The sequence below is a fragment of the Lethenteron reissneri genome, chromosome 20 (assembly GCF_015708825.2).
Source record: "Lethenteron reissneri isolate LAM-NWPU_2019-01 chromosome 20, ASM1570882v1, whole genome shotgun sequence".
Lineage (NCBI taxonomy): Eukaryota > Metazoa > Chordata > Hyperoartia > Petromyzontiformes > Petromyzontidae > Lethenteron > Lethenteron reissneri.
The window spans coordinates 823,657-837,107 of NC_083798.1; the positions used below are offsets into that span (position 1 = coordinate 823,657).

Below are 13,451 nucleotides of genomic sequence, written 5' to 3' on the forward strand. Positions count from 1 at the left end.
CTACGACGTTTTTTAAAAACAGTTGCCTTCAGTGACCTCCCCTCCTTTTTCCTCCTGAAGACGGTCGCTTGTGTTGTGATCGAAACGTCGTAGTTTTTATTTTATTTACTTTTATTATTTTTATCTACGTGACTTTACTGAAAGAACCAGATAAGAATCTATTTCTTGTGGGTTCCTGTGTCGGGGTTCACTCTAAGAATCTTGCTATTGGGTTATTTTCTTGAATTTTCACTTGGGCCGCTTGCATCTCACCCAGCTCTTCAGTCATCCAGCTACAGGAGACAGATTCGCATGATTCCAGCCGCGCGTTTCTTTCTCCACTGCCCGGCTCAAGCTGGGAGGGGAGTGTGAGACTGACTACGCTGGTGCTCCTGTAGAGGTGTAATTGCGCATGGCTACGAATGTTGAGGTGTGATTATGCATGGCCACGGATGGCCAACAAACACAAGGGGCGGGGTTACGGCCGTACACAAGGGTGGCGCTCGCACCGACGTCCGCATGTGTATCCCCCACGGGCCCCCCCTTGGGGGCAAGTCCTATAAAAGGTGATGAGCCGAAAGGCTCGGGAGTCGGGACTCAGCTTTAACCAGAGAAGAACGAAGACCTGCTAGTATAGGCCCCGGAGCTCCCCTGGCTCGCTGTCCTTCTAAGGGCCGACCAGGGCAAGCCGGTGGCGTGGCCCCGAGAGCCCAGACGAAGCTGGTCTGGTGACTCAGGGAGCCGGGATCCCAGCTTAACCAAGCTGGGACAGATAGCCTCCCCTAGTCCCGTAGTGGAGGAGTTGGTATAGGTTAGAGGGGTTAGCTGTCGAGAAATCCCTGTAGCCAAGTGACCTGTAATAACTGTGTTGGTGTAATAAATAAGTGTGCCTCCGATCCTGTCGTCAAGCCTCCATATATACTTACTACACTCCCATGATGCACTGGGGGAGTGTGAGACTGACCACGCTGGTGCTCCCATGATGCACTGGGGGAGTGTGAGACTGACCACGCTGGTGCTCCCATGGTGCACTGGGAGGGGGGGGGGGGAGATGCGCACGCTGGTGGAGGGATCGCGAGGGGTGGCGTGGGGGAGTGGCCCCTGGCGTCTGGAGTGGGACTCCTCGCTCCCCTCTCGTATTCCATTCCACCTCAGTGAACGCCTTGACACGTGGTTTTCAGGACAAATTAAACCGATTGAGCTCCTGATTAAAGCACCCGTAACGTTACACTTGATGTTGTTGCACTGACAAAAGAATCGTTAGCGTTGTGGAGAATGTGACAATACAAGCAGCCTGTACCTCCTTCACACGTCTATTTTGTGTAATTATTTTACACATCGAGTCAGCCACACAGCCTTCTGGGAGTGCATAGGAAGGTGGTTTTGGTCGAATAATGTCACAATTTTGGTAAATGGAGATTTGCAATTGAGTGCGGAGAGATGGATGGTCACAATGCTTCTGGATATGTATTTAGGTTTATACAGATACTCCTCAGAATATCTTGGCAGGTTATGTGAAGCATCTTAGAAGTTTAGAATCGATCATAGGGTAAAAACATTTCAGACATCAGCGATAAGAGATTGTGATGGATGGGCCACCTGTGAGCAGAGGAGACAGGCGGTGGAGTGGCACCAAGTGGTGTTTGGCCAAATCAGGACACCTTGACACGAATGGGGAGACATTTTAACGGCAATCCTAGGATCAACTTCTGTAGCTTTTGGCAAAAGGAAGCAATGGTAAGGTGGACCAGCATGACATTGCTCGTGGTATGTTCTTGATCTTCGTGAAACTGATGATTATGGATTCAAATATTCACCCATAAAGGTTTGACGTAGTCTTCAAGTCTTGTTCAGGAGTCCCTGCATCTGACCGCTATGCAGGAGCAGGCCGCGAGCCTTCCTTCTCGCTGCCTTTCGCTTCTGAGATCCTAACTTCCCCACCATCAACAGCAACGCACACTTCAATGGAGGGAGCGCTTGAAATTTTATACTGAATTTCAATACAAACATTTAATACTTAAAACTGTTAGTGCAAACCTCTTAGCATCCACTCACGTTCATTTATATATATAAATCATTGCAGGTGATGTTAGAGAGTACACGAATATCGTTTAATTCAATGCCACAAGGAGCTGTGCGCGTGATTGGCTCAAGCGGACGAGCGGCCACCCTCGAGTCGGCGCTGCGCTCCTCCCGCGAGTTCACGGCCCACGCCGCGCGCACACGGGGAGGGGTGCCGCTCTCAGACGGCGCCTTCACAAAGTCGAGCTCAGCGCAGTTTAGGGCGTTCATCGTAAAGTAATAATAATATTCATAGCAAAACGTAAAATTGTCAACAATTCTAAACACGTACGTTAATGCACCGAATAAAAGAGCAGAAGCCGTGTTCGATCTACGCGCACGTGGATTTATTTACGAAATCAAAATTGCTGGAACTTTTTGATAATTCTTTCCAAGTAAGTCGGGAATGACATCTTCATTAACAATCCTGCTTGCCTGTGAGGTACTGATGCGAAATCTGAAAAGAGAATAATGACATTCATTTACAAGTATTCAACATTCTCAACATATGAAAGTTCACTATATTACTTTGTCTATGATAATGGTGAACATTTTTGCAAGTATCATTGTCTGAGCGTGACAATGGCGTATAAATTGTGGAAATAAAATTTTCATTCAGTAAATTGCTGAATTACCCACGTGCATTTTACAGGACCCATGTGAAAGAAGGTATCTCTAAAACCGGCGTGATCTCCGCACGTAGATCACGCGGTGTGCACAGGTGGCCTCGTGACACTGACTGTGGCTGTCCACGATTGCCAGTTCCCAAGAACGTGGCTTTATGTTGAATTGTTAACGTAAGAAACTGGAATTATTAAATGTGAGCACACTTATTTAACAAATACAATGAAATAAAATGATCGCCGATATAGTCACTCCACACCCATTAAACTCTTATTTAAAATGGTCTAATCAATCAACAACAACGCAAGTATCTTCACCAGCAACTTTGCAAGTGGGGGTCCGCGTGTGAGGTCTCAGCACCAAGTAATCATCTACGTCACTTTTGAATATATATGTACTCGAACAACATAAACAAGCAGACCATCACGCCTCCTTCCTATAGCTGTCCCTTACAAAATATGTTTATTATTTTACACATCCAATCAGCCACGCAGCCCTATGGGAGTGTATAATTTCAGCAGCATTGGTTTCATACGTGGGGACTCGAGACTGACCTCGACACTACTCAGTGTCTCACCAGGCTTGGCTACAAGCATGGCTTTCCCGATGAAAACAAGTCTGAATCTGCTCATGATACACTAAATATCAAGAGCAGTCCAGAGTTTGCTTGTGTCGACCAATGCTGCTGAAGTTATGTTCGATAAAGCCGTGGTGGCTGATGGGATGCGTAAACTAATATATGTGGCGAGATGGATACATGAAGGAGGCGTATTGTTTGCTTCGTGTGTAAGATAACATTTGCATCAGGCACTGGCTCATGCTACCTGGTTGCTTGATACTAATTCAGGTGCAGCTCACGCAGCTCCACAGCCACTGTGCCATGTGCGTACACAAGCACGCCGTGCCCGTCTCGTGTGTGGAGCCAATGATTCAAACATTAAGTGTATTTAAACATACTCATTTAATTTGTATATGACGTACAGTACTTGCTTCTTCATGTAAATCCATCTCCTGTAATAATGAGAGTGGTAATGATGGATGCAGCATAATGAGTGGCCACAGTGAGCTGCATGAACATCAGAACCTGATTCCCATTCCTTGGCAGATTGGCCGAAACATCGCCGTGGCGATTTTCCACGTTGTGCATAATGGAGACATCGGCACAGGTATGCAGAAACATTCCCCAGCATGTGAATGAGCCCCACGCTTTTTATCCCTTTTCCTTCCGACCTCTGTACCCCGGTAGCCGACCCTAGACGAGGTGCCCTACCTTCATCGGCAGCCACGCTAACGTGACGATGAGTAAAGTTTAAAGCAATTCAGATTTTTTTTGGGGATATAATGTTTTTTAAATATTTTAATTGTTCTATTACCTGACCAATATTTATTTATTCAATCAAAACGTTTAATCAAAGCGTGGAAGCAGATTTTAATAATAAACTTCAATACCTTGCATGCATTTGAAATTGATTTGGTTTGCATTGCGTACATCACCACCCTTAATCAGGGAGTGCGCGTGTGCTGTATTCTAATTTCTAATCTGCATGCGCTGTAAGTGATGGCTATGTGCAATAGACGCATCTCAGTCGGAGCAGTATAACAGACACCCAATTTAACACGTCGGCTTTTGCGACCAATATCCATAATTCAGTTTTTTTGGGTTAGATATTTACACAATCTAACCCAAAAAAACCTGTGTTATGGATAACAGTTAAGCCATTTTAAAAATAGCGTCTGAATCCCACCGTGGCTGGATGCGCTTGTAGGGTTTGAAGAAAATGAGCCTCCTTAGCTCCCAAATGGCTGCATCGTTTGAATAGGAGTGTGGCAACGTGTGCATGCATGTTGGTACACATATATACAGTGTGTATATATATACTTGTGTATGTAAACGCGTTAAAGCAAATGACAGGGTTACATTTTAATGGTGCTGAAGTTGGCGTTGTAAAACAAATACATGTCCAATGCGTCATACGTATGTATGTTGGACTTATTTCTTACCCTACGCAGCCAACCGTGCTAATCGGAGGAGCACCACCTACACAGTAATGATTTCACTCCAATATGAGCATGCCCACATACCTGGAGCCCTGCGTGGGCTGTGCGCGGCAGAGTACGCAGCAGTCGCGGTTTCCCTTCGTCCCAGGCCGTGCGATATGGAGATGACGCACTGCACATACTTGTCCCAGAACAGCTGCGCCAGGTCCCAGAAGTTCTTGGCATGGTACGGGTTGTCAGAGTTCTTCAGGTCGAGCATGAAATTCCAGAATTCGCCGACTGTGTGCGTCATGCGGGGCTTTTGCATCTTGATGACTGCGATCGTGGACAGCTCCCAGCACTGTGGGTTCACCTCGTTGAGTGACAGCACGTCGATGTCTCCCCGAGGGAGGCATGGCACCACGAGGCCCAGCACCACGAGCAGCCACAGCAGCAAGGGCTTCCCCCAGCGTGGAGTCTTCTCTTGGTACCTGGGCATTGTCAATTTGAGCTGCGACATAAAAAAACAGACACGCTCATATTACAAGGCCATCCGCTCAGAGAGATGCCGCCCTGCAATTGGTTGCTCATGGCCCGTTGACAGATTGGCTACGTAGGGTGCGAAAGAAGTTCAATATACACACATAGAAGGTATTTGGTCTACTCTCCCACACTGACCGGATGTATTGAAAAAGGTGGGGGTACCCATACGTTTCGCCACCATCCGTGACCTGCCGATCATACACGAACAGTGGCGGGTATCTACAGCACATACTGCTGGTCCACTCACAGAACACCAACAATTGCACGATCTCTGCGCAAGGGGACTCGGGATAAACATCAAGGCGATGTGCGTCAGTAGCAGCAACGACATTAGCCACGATCACCTCACCACCGTGAAAGCATCACAGGTAGCTACCACCCTGGTCATCACACAGGTAGCTACCACCCTGGTCACCACACAGGTAGCTACCACCCTGGTCACCGCACAGGTACCTACCACCCTGGTCACCCTGGTCACTGCATAGGTAGCTACCACCCTGGTCACTGCACAGGTAGCTACCACCCTGGTCACCCTGGTCACTGCATAGGTAGCTACCACCCTGGTCACCCTGGTCACCGCACAGGTAGCTACCACCCTGGTCACCCTGGTCACTGCATAGGTAGCTACCACCCTGGTCACTGCACAGGTAGCTACCACCCTGGTCACCCTGGTCACTACACAGGTAGCTACCACCCTGGTCACCACACAGGTAGCTACCACCCTGGTCACCACACAGGTAGCTACCACCCTGGTCACCCTGGTCACTGCACAGGTAGCTACCACCCTGGTCACCACACAGGTAGCTACCACCCTGGTCACCACACAGGTAGCTACCACCCTGGTCACTGCACAGGTAGCTACCACCCTGGTCACTGCACAGGTAGCTACCACCCTGGTCACTGCACAGGTAGCTACCACCCTGGTCACCACACAGGTAGCTACCACCCTGGTCACCACACAGGTAGCTACCACCCTGGTCACCACACAGGTAGCTACCACCCTGGTCACCACACAGGTAGCTACCACCCTGGTCACCACACAGGTAGCTACCACCCTGGTCACTGCACAGGTAGCTACCACCCTGGTCACCGCACAGGTACCTACCACCCTGGTCACCCTGGTCACTGCACAGGTAGCTACCACCCTGGTCACCACACAGGTAGCTACCACCCTGGTCACCACACAGGTAGCTACCACCTTGGTCACCACACAGGTAGCTACCACCCTGGTCACTGCACAGGTAGCTACCACCCTGGTCACTGCACAGGTAGCTACCACCCTGGTCACTGCACAGGTAGCTACCACCCTGGTCACTGCACAGGTAGCTACCACCCTGGTCACCGCACAGGTACCTACCACCCTGGTCACCCTGGTCACTGCACAGGTAGCTACCACCCTGGTCACCACACAGGTAGCTACCACCCTGGTCACCACACAGGTAGCTACCACCCTGGTCACCACACAGGTAGCTACCACCCTGGTCACCACACAGGTAGCTACCACCCTGGTCACCACACAGGTAGCTACCACCCTGGTCACCACACAGGTAGCTACCACCCTGGTCACTGCACAGGTGCCTCCCCCCCCCCCACCTCAACAGCGAGTCACAGAGAGGATTGTGGATCTGCTCCATAAGGTGACAAAACGTCCCTTTGAGTAAAAGCTCCAACAAACACGACACAGAACGACTCCCACAACAGAGTTGAGGACAGTGTCCATCTGAGACTTAAACAACCGGAGTGTATCATGGGGAGACAAATATCCCATGATACCAAAGTGGAGAGAACCACATGCGAATGCATCGCCTTGAGCATGTCAAAACCAGGATTGTTTTACGTCCCTGGAAGAATGGCAACTTTCCCCGGATCGTCGCTGCCACAATGAGAGGGCGATCCTGTAACACCAGGACGGGTGGTACCCCCCCCCCCCCCGTTGTGAGTGCTCCGGCATTACTGAAGCAGGTGAGTGTCCAGCAACCAACGGCACCATCGCACTAGAAGATGAGCGGCCACTCATCGGTGATCCACAGCATCACCACCAAGCAACGTCGCCGCGCCGCGGCGAAGGGGTCTCAAGCCGCACGCGGACGTGTTTTTTACGCTGTCGTGGTAGCAGCGGTGATTAATCTCTCAGCATTTCAGAGCGCAGAAATCAGAACTCGGCAAGAGTTGACATCGAATTCACCTCGGGCGGATCTCGGCTGCCTTCACCATGCATCTCTTTCATCTGTGATCCCTCCGTGCCTGCACGCACGATTTACCGAGTTGCTGGTGAAACGCGCGAGGATTTTGTTTAAATCCTCGTTGAATTATTTTTCCAGCTACGGACGTCGCTAAAACTTCTCCCGAACGTTAAGAACTTTCCAGTGTTCACAGTGGGTGTCCATCAGGCGTCTCGTGGTTCTTATTTCACTACGCGAGCTGGAATCCAGCATGTGGAATGGGAATACGCATGGGACACTTCCCGTTGTTATTTTCACTTTCATTCAAATCGGTGTCTTCAGGGAACTTCCGAGGTCACAGTCAAGGAGGCTGAGCAACGCATTGAACGATGCATCATTCCCTTCACTAATAAATGAGCAGACAATACGATTCCGTAAATCTGTTAATCCACGTAAAAAAGTATGTTTACACATCCCATCAACCACAAGGCCTTCTGACAATATATCATTTCAGCAGCATTGGTTCAGCACAAGCAAACTAGACCGGCCTCGACACTTAACAGTGAGGCTTGCTTAAACTAGTGCTGCTGGTGAACTGACAGATGTTAACATGGGAAAGGACTCTCTCTGTTAGATATGGGTCCGAGTAAAACATAATACAGCTGTATCATACTGATGAGCATCCAGCATCGTCGATTGCTTGTGTTGAGCTCATGCTGCTGAAATGATGCACTCCCAGAAAAGATTGTGTGCTAGATGGAATGTATATAAAACATGTTGTATGTATCATCTGGAGGGACTGCTACGTGGAGGCGGATATTGTCTGCTTATTTATTTTGTTCTGCTATTCTCTCCGCAACGACGCTCATGGTTATTTTGTGAAAAGCCCAAGGCGCGATGGACGAATCCAGAGCCGAGGACGGACGAGGAGGGCAGCCGAGTGCCGCTCGTGTGCCTGCCCACCGACGGCGCACTCCGAGGACCGAGCTGCCCTGCGGAATACCTCCTCGCTGAGACACCACGCGTCTTTGGCATGCTCCCTTCAGCACTGCGCATATTTAACATGACTGTCTATAATGCATCGCATACTTCTCATTTCACGAGACCATCTGTAATTCCACAATTGAGTCCATTTCATGATAATTCCAGGAGCGCGCGAATGGCCCGGCCCGGTGGTTGCGTTCGTGGTGGATTAGGAGGCGGCGGAGGTCGGCGTCGGTCTTCGGGCGGCGCCGCTTGTGCAAAGGGCAGCACGGATGCGCGGTGCGAGGGGTTAAAGCGAAGAACGCTCCCAGCGATGTCCCCTCTGCACGCATCGGAGAACCGTGCCCGTCAAGACTCTGCCATTGACACCGCAGAATCGTAAAAAAAACGCGCTGTGCGTCGCCGCCACTACAGCCACGAGCTGGGCGGTGGTGGCGCACGCCTGTAATCCGGCACTGTGAAGGCAGCGAGGTTTGGTGGATCGGAGAAATGTTGTGAAACTCCCTTCTCTTGGCTTTCCAGTAGAATGCAGTACAGCAAAGTGTGGATTAATGTTATTGTTGCCCCTCGCATGTGCGGGGTTTCTGCGGGTGCTCTGGTTTCCTGCCACATGTATACACGCTCAGCAATTGTCTGAAAACATCTCAATATATAGAAAACTGCAGAGCAATTGTTGGTAGCATCGGCTTACTGCATGGCAGTTGTCCAGCTTTGTCTGTGGTTCCTCGGGGATCGTGAGAAGCAGTCTACATAAACGACGCTCCATCACACTTAATCATATCTTGTACGCTTCGATCTTTTTTTAAAGTTTGTTTTTATGCGCGGCGATTCAGGAGGCGCGCGAGCTTCTGGTTATCCTGGCATCGCACACCCAATCCCTCCTTCACATATTAGTCTCTTCACGTAACAAAGATATTAATTATACATCCCATTCGCCTCCCCGCCCTCAGGGAGCGCATCATTTAAGCATTATTATTGTTCAACACAAGCGAGCTCTCTTGGCTCGTGTTGCCGCGCGCAGTAAACGCTGTAGGTCATCACTGACGGGCAAATATTTTATTTTGTTATTCTCGAACACGACGCTAATTGTCATTTCTGTAATATGTACCACAGTATACCACTGTATAGCGCAGTAGACTCTCACATCGGTGTTGTACTTCAGTAGATTAATGCACTCACCAGGTAGACGATTATTCGCACGAATGAGTCCGCAGGTGATACATGGTTGGCGAAGACACCAACCACGCAGCATGTTCGCGGAGCTTTGCTTTAACCCTTCGAGTCGCAGTTTGACTCGAGTTCGGTTCTTGGCTCGTTTCGCTGGTGTCGTTGTCTGAATTGTTTTAATTCACTCGGCAGCAACAAATTCGAAGTGAGAAAGCTGCATCATTCTGTCGGTGCTATCGGTTTATGGTGGGTGCGCTCAGAGTGAAAGCTGAATTCGACAGGAACGCGTCGACGATGCGTATCCTCGGGTTGCGGTTTGGCCGCGCCCTGTCCGTGGGACCCCCACGCTGTGCCCGTAAGATGCCCGTGGGATCCTAGCGCAGTGCCCGTGGGACCCCCACGCCCTGCCCGTGAGATGCCCGTGGGATCCTAGCGCAGTGCCCGTGGGACCCCCACGCTGTGCCCGTAAGATGCCCGTGGGATCCTAGCGCAGTGCCCGTGGGACCCCCACGCCCTGCCCGTGAGATGCCCGTGGGATCCTAGCGCAGTGCCCGTGGGACCCCCACGCTGTGCCCGTAAGATGCCCGTGGGATCCTAGCGCAGTGCCCGTGGGACCCCCACGCCCTGCCCGTGGGACCCCCACGCTGTGTCCGTGAGATGCCCGTGGGATCCTAGCGCAGTGCCTGTGGGACCCCCACGCCCTGCCCGTGGGACCCCCACGCCTTGCCTGTAGGATCCTAGCGCAGTGCCCGTGGGATCCTAGCGCAGTGCCCGCCCGCGTCCACGTGGAGCCGTGATGGTGCCGCTTCTAACCTCCCCCTGGCACCGCGTTCCTACTTCCCACCACTCATCCACGCAGGAAGAGTCGCTGCTTGGGCAGCAGCATTTGCGACGTGACCGCGTCCCTGCGTCGCAGCGCTCTTGTGAGCTTCACGCCGAGGGTGGAGTCGAGGGCACAGGCGCAGAGACGCGCCGTGCCGAGGGTGCGGCAGCGCTCAGGGCTGCACTCACCTGCGAGGAGGTGGAGACGCTCCGCGTGCAATCCGCTCCGCGTGCGGGGGGTGCGGGCTGGGCGCGGGGTGCGCGGTTTGGTCTCCCGCGGGGCTGGGAGCGCGGTCCCCGGGGCCGCGAGTCGCGGCGCTTTTATTCGCGGCGCCCCGAGGCGGGGAGGAGCCGCGCCGCGCGGTTGCGTCAGCGAGGGCGCCGCGGCCGCGGCTCGCCCCTTCCCCAGGTCACTCCGCGCGCGTCTTGACCTCGCGCCGGCGGCGGGGCCCGCGTGTCGCCCTGGCACGACGCCGCGCACCCCGCCACCGTGCCCAGCACAGACGGCATGCTCGAGACAAACGACCACACGTCTTTGTTTCCCACTTCTCGCCAAGCACAAGGCCAGCTGTGAGTGCATCGTTTCAGCAGAATTGGTTCCATAGAACCAACTCTGGACCGGTGTTGACATGCTTGATCTCAGCAGTCACGCTTGCTTGACTATATCTTAAGCAGAGGGTCCTTGCCTATAACATCTGGGAGTTTAACAGCATTGGTTCAAGCAAGCCTGGACGTCGAAGCCGGTTAATATTTTGCTTGTATTGATTGGTCCAATACTGTTAAGATTGTGCACTCTCATATGGCCTTTTTGAGCAAGGACAGAAACATGAAGGGGACATATTGTGCGTATTTCTTGTCACCTAGCGCGGCAATGTCCCGGTGCTGCTCGGCTACTGGCCACACTGCTGCTGCTGCCTCCACGGGGTGCTTTGTCTTCTCGGGGGTCACGACGGGGTTCGAGGCAGTGACCTCGCGGCAATGCGGTCGAGCTGGGACCGTCTCCTCAGCAACTCCCCACCCCGCGTGGAGCTGCGGCTCCACACGGGGTGGACGCCGTCCCCACCCCGCGTGGAGCTGCGGCTCCACACGGGGTGGACGCCGTCCCCACCCCGCGGGGTCGACCCTGGCGAGGGGCATCCGTCGCTCAGCACGCTGGATCGACGCGGCCAGCGCGGCAATTCTTGTTCGCCGTCATGTCTGTTCGCCGTCATGTATGTTCGCCGTCATGTATGTTCGCGCGGAGGCAGCTCTACGAGAGGGAGAACCAAATGGAGCAACGTCCTGCGGCGATAGGCGAGATACAAAGCAGCAGCAGCGACATTCCGCAGTTTGATCGCGTCGCGTCAAAGTTCATCACATCGATGCTGTCGACCACATGCTCATGAGAAGACTACGAAGCCCCTGGACATTGGGACGTACTCTGTCTGGACGACAGCAGGTTTACCAGAACTCTCTATGGAAATCTGAAAGTGGTCAAGCGCTCTGCTGGAGGACAAAGACGGCTGTTCGGGGAAAGGCGAAAGTGGAGAGCAATGGCTTAGTGCAACACCGACACTGGCTTAGTGCAACACCGACACTGGCTTAGTGCAACACCGACACTGGCTTAGTGCAACACCGACACTGGCTTAGTGCAACACCGACACTGGCTTAGTGCAACACCGACACTGGCTTAGTGCAACACCGACACTGGCTTAGTGCAACACCGACACTGGCTTAGTGCAACACCGACACTGGCTTAGTGCAACACCGCCACTGGCTTAGTGCAACACCGACACTGGCTTAGTGCAACACCGACACTGGCTTAGTGCAACACCGCCACTGGCTTAGTGCAACACCGACACTGGCTTAGTGCAACACCGACACTGGCTTAGTGCAACACCGCCAATTGTGACTGAGACGAGATAGAGCAGCAAGGCCGGGCCCTGTGGCGTTCCTCCTCCATGCTCAACGACGGCGTTGAACTATGTGGAGGCTGACGCGCGAAAGCAGCTGTCGAGAAGTGTGTGCGTGTTGAACTTCTATCGCACCGTACGTAGCCATCCGTGCTAATCGGAGGCGGGAGGGAAGGACAAGAAAGTAAACACAACACGCGTCACTCACTGCCTCTTCGGTGTTCACGTGTGAGGTCGATTGAGGCACATGAAGACCCACAGGGAGCAGACATAACCAGCCATCGTCGATCTGACGTGACAGCCAAAACAACATCGGTCTTTCCACAGCCCCCGTTTTCTTCTGTCGTCTTGATTGTATCTTCCTGATTCCACTCGTTTACTCTGGACAGTCTCGCTGAGTCTCAAGACTACGTTTTAGGAGAATCATGCCACGTCTTTTGCAGTAGGGGACAATGATGCTTTGCGTTTTAAAAGTAATTTGCGAGTTATTACTCAGTTATATTGGACCGTAGTGCCGGCGTACAATGGCCAAATCATATTCGATGTCACGGGATGTTTAACACCCATTATAGGGAGATTTATTCTTGTTCAAGTTCAAGTTCATTTATTAGGTATAGCCCTGTGAGCCATTCAGCTCTTGAATCGGGTGCAACCGCAACAAACAAAAAACAAAAACATGAACAAAAAAACATCTTAAAGTGAATATGTGACTAAGTGCAAACAGAAAATCCAAGAAAAGACAGCAAAAATATTGCAGAAAAAACACCGTACACCAACGCTGTGTGCAAAAATCCCAGTGGGATGCAAGTCAAACAACAACAACAACCACAAGACAACTTAGATTAAGGCCATCAGTCTAACTCTGTACTACAACAACGATCCATTTATAGGTAATTAAAATTACATACATTCTAATGCAACAAAAATCCTGCCTGGATTCAAAACACACTCCACCTGCCCGTGGCACCATCGTCACCACCTCAGCTTCATCACCAATTCACAACCATCGTCATGCCCACATCATCTTCAATCTCGTCACAACCACATCCATCAACACTGCCACCGCCATCATTGCCTGTATCACCACCAACCCCACTATTGTATCTCCAATAACCTCTAAATATCCGACAGTTGACTGGCTTTGGTTCAAGAAAGCATGGTTCACTCATGAGACACTTGAGTAAACGAAACCGGTCCAGTTTTCATGTGTTGAGCCAATGCTGCTGAGTTTGTGTGCTCC

The 13,451-nt window shown here is 51.7% G+C and overlaps 1 protein-coding gene across 1 annotated transcript; it reads right to left on the reverse strand.

Annotated features, from left to right (window-relative positions):
* Positions 1-2,213: 2,213 nt before the first annotated feature.
* Positions 2,214-10,829, reverse strand: LOC133344468 (uncharacterized). The gene is made up of 4 exons (XM_061554447.1): positions 10,734-10,829; positions 10,509-10,601; positions 4,747-5,152; positions 2,214-2,497 (listed from the first exon to the last, which is right to left on the reverse strand). The coding sequence occupies exons 1-4, from the start codon at positions 10,827-10,829 to the stop codon at positions 2,400-2,402; spliced, it is 693 nt and encodes a 230-aa protein (XP_061410431.1). The 3' UTR covers positions 2,214-2,399.
* Between the last annotated feature and the right edge of the window lie 2,622 nt (positions 10,830-13,451).

Excerpts from the sequence above, each read along its gene's own strand:
- LOC133344468 (XM_061554447.1), bottom strand. The coding sequence starts at position 10,829 with ATGCCGTCTGTGCTGGGCACGGTGGCGGGGTGCGCGGCGTCGTGCCAG. Across the intron at positions 5,153-10,508 it reads GCGTCTCCACCTCCTCGCAG|CTCAAATTGACAATGCCCAG; the intron begins GTGAGTGCAGCC and ends TTTATGTCGCAG. Across the intron at positions 2,498-4,746 it reads CAGCCCACGCAGGGCTCCAG|ATTTCGCATCAGTACCTCAC; the intron begins GTATGTGGGCAT and ends TTCTCTTTTCAG.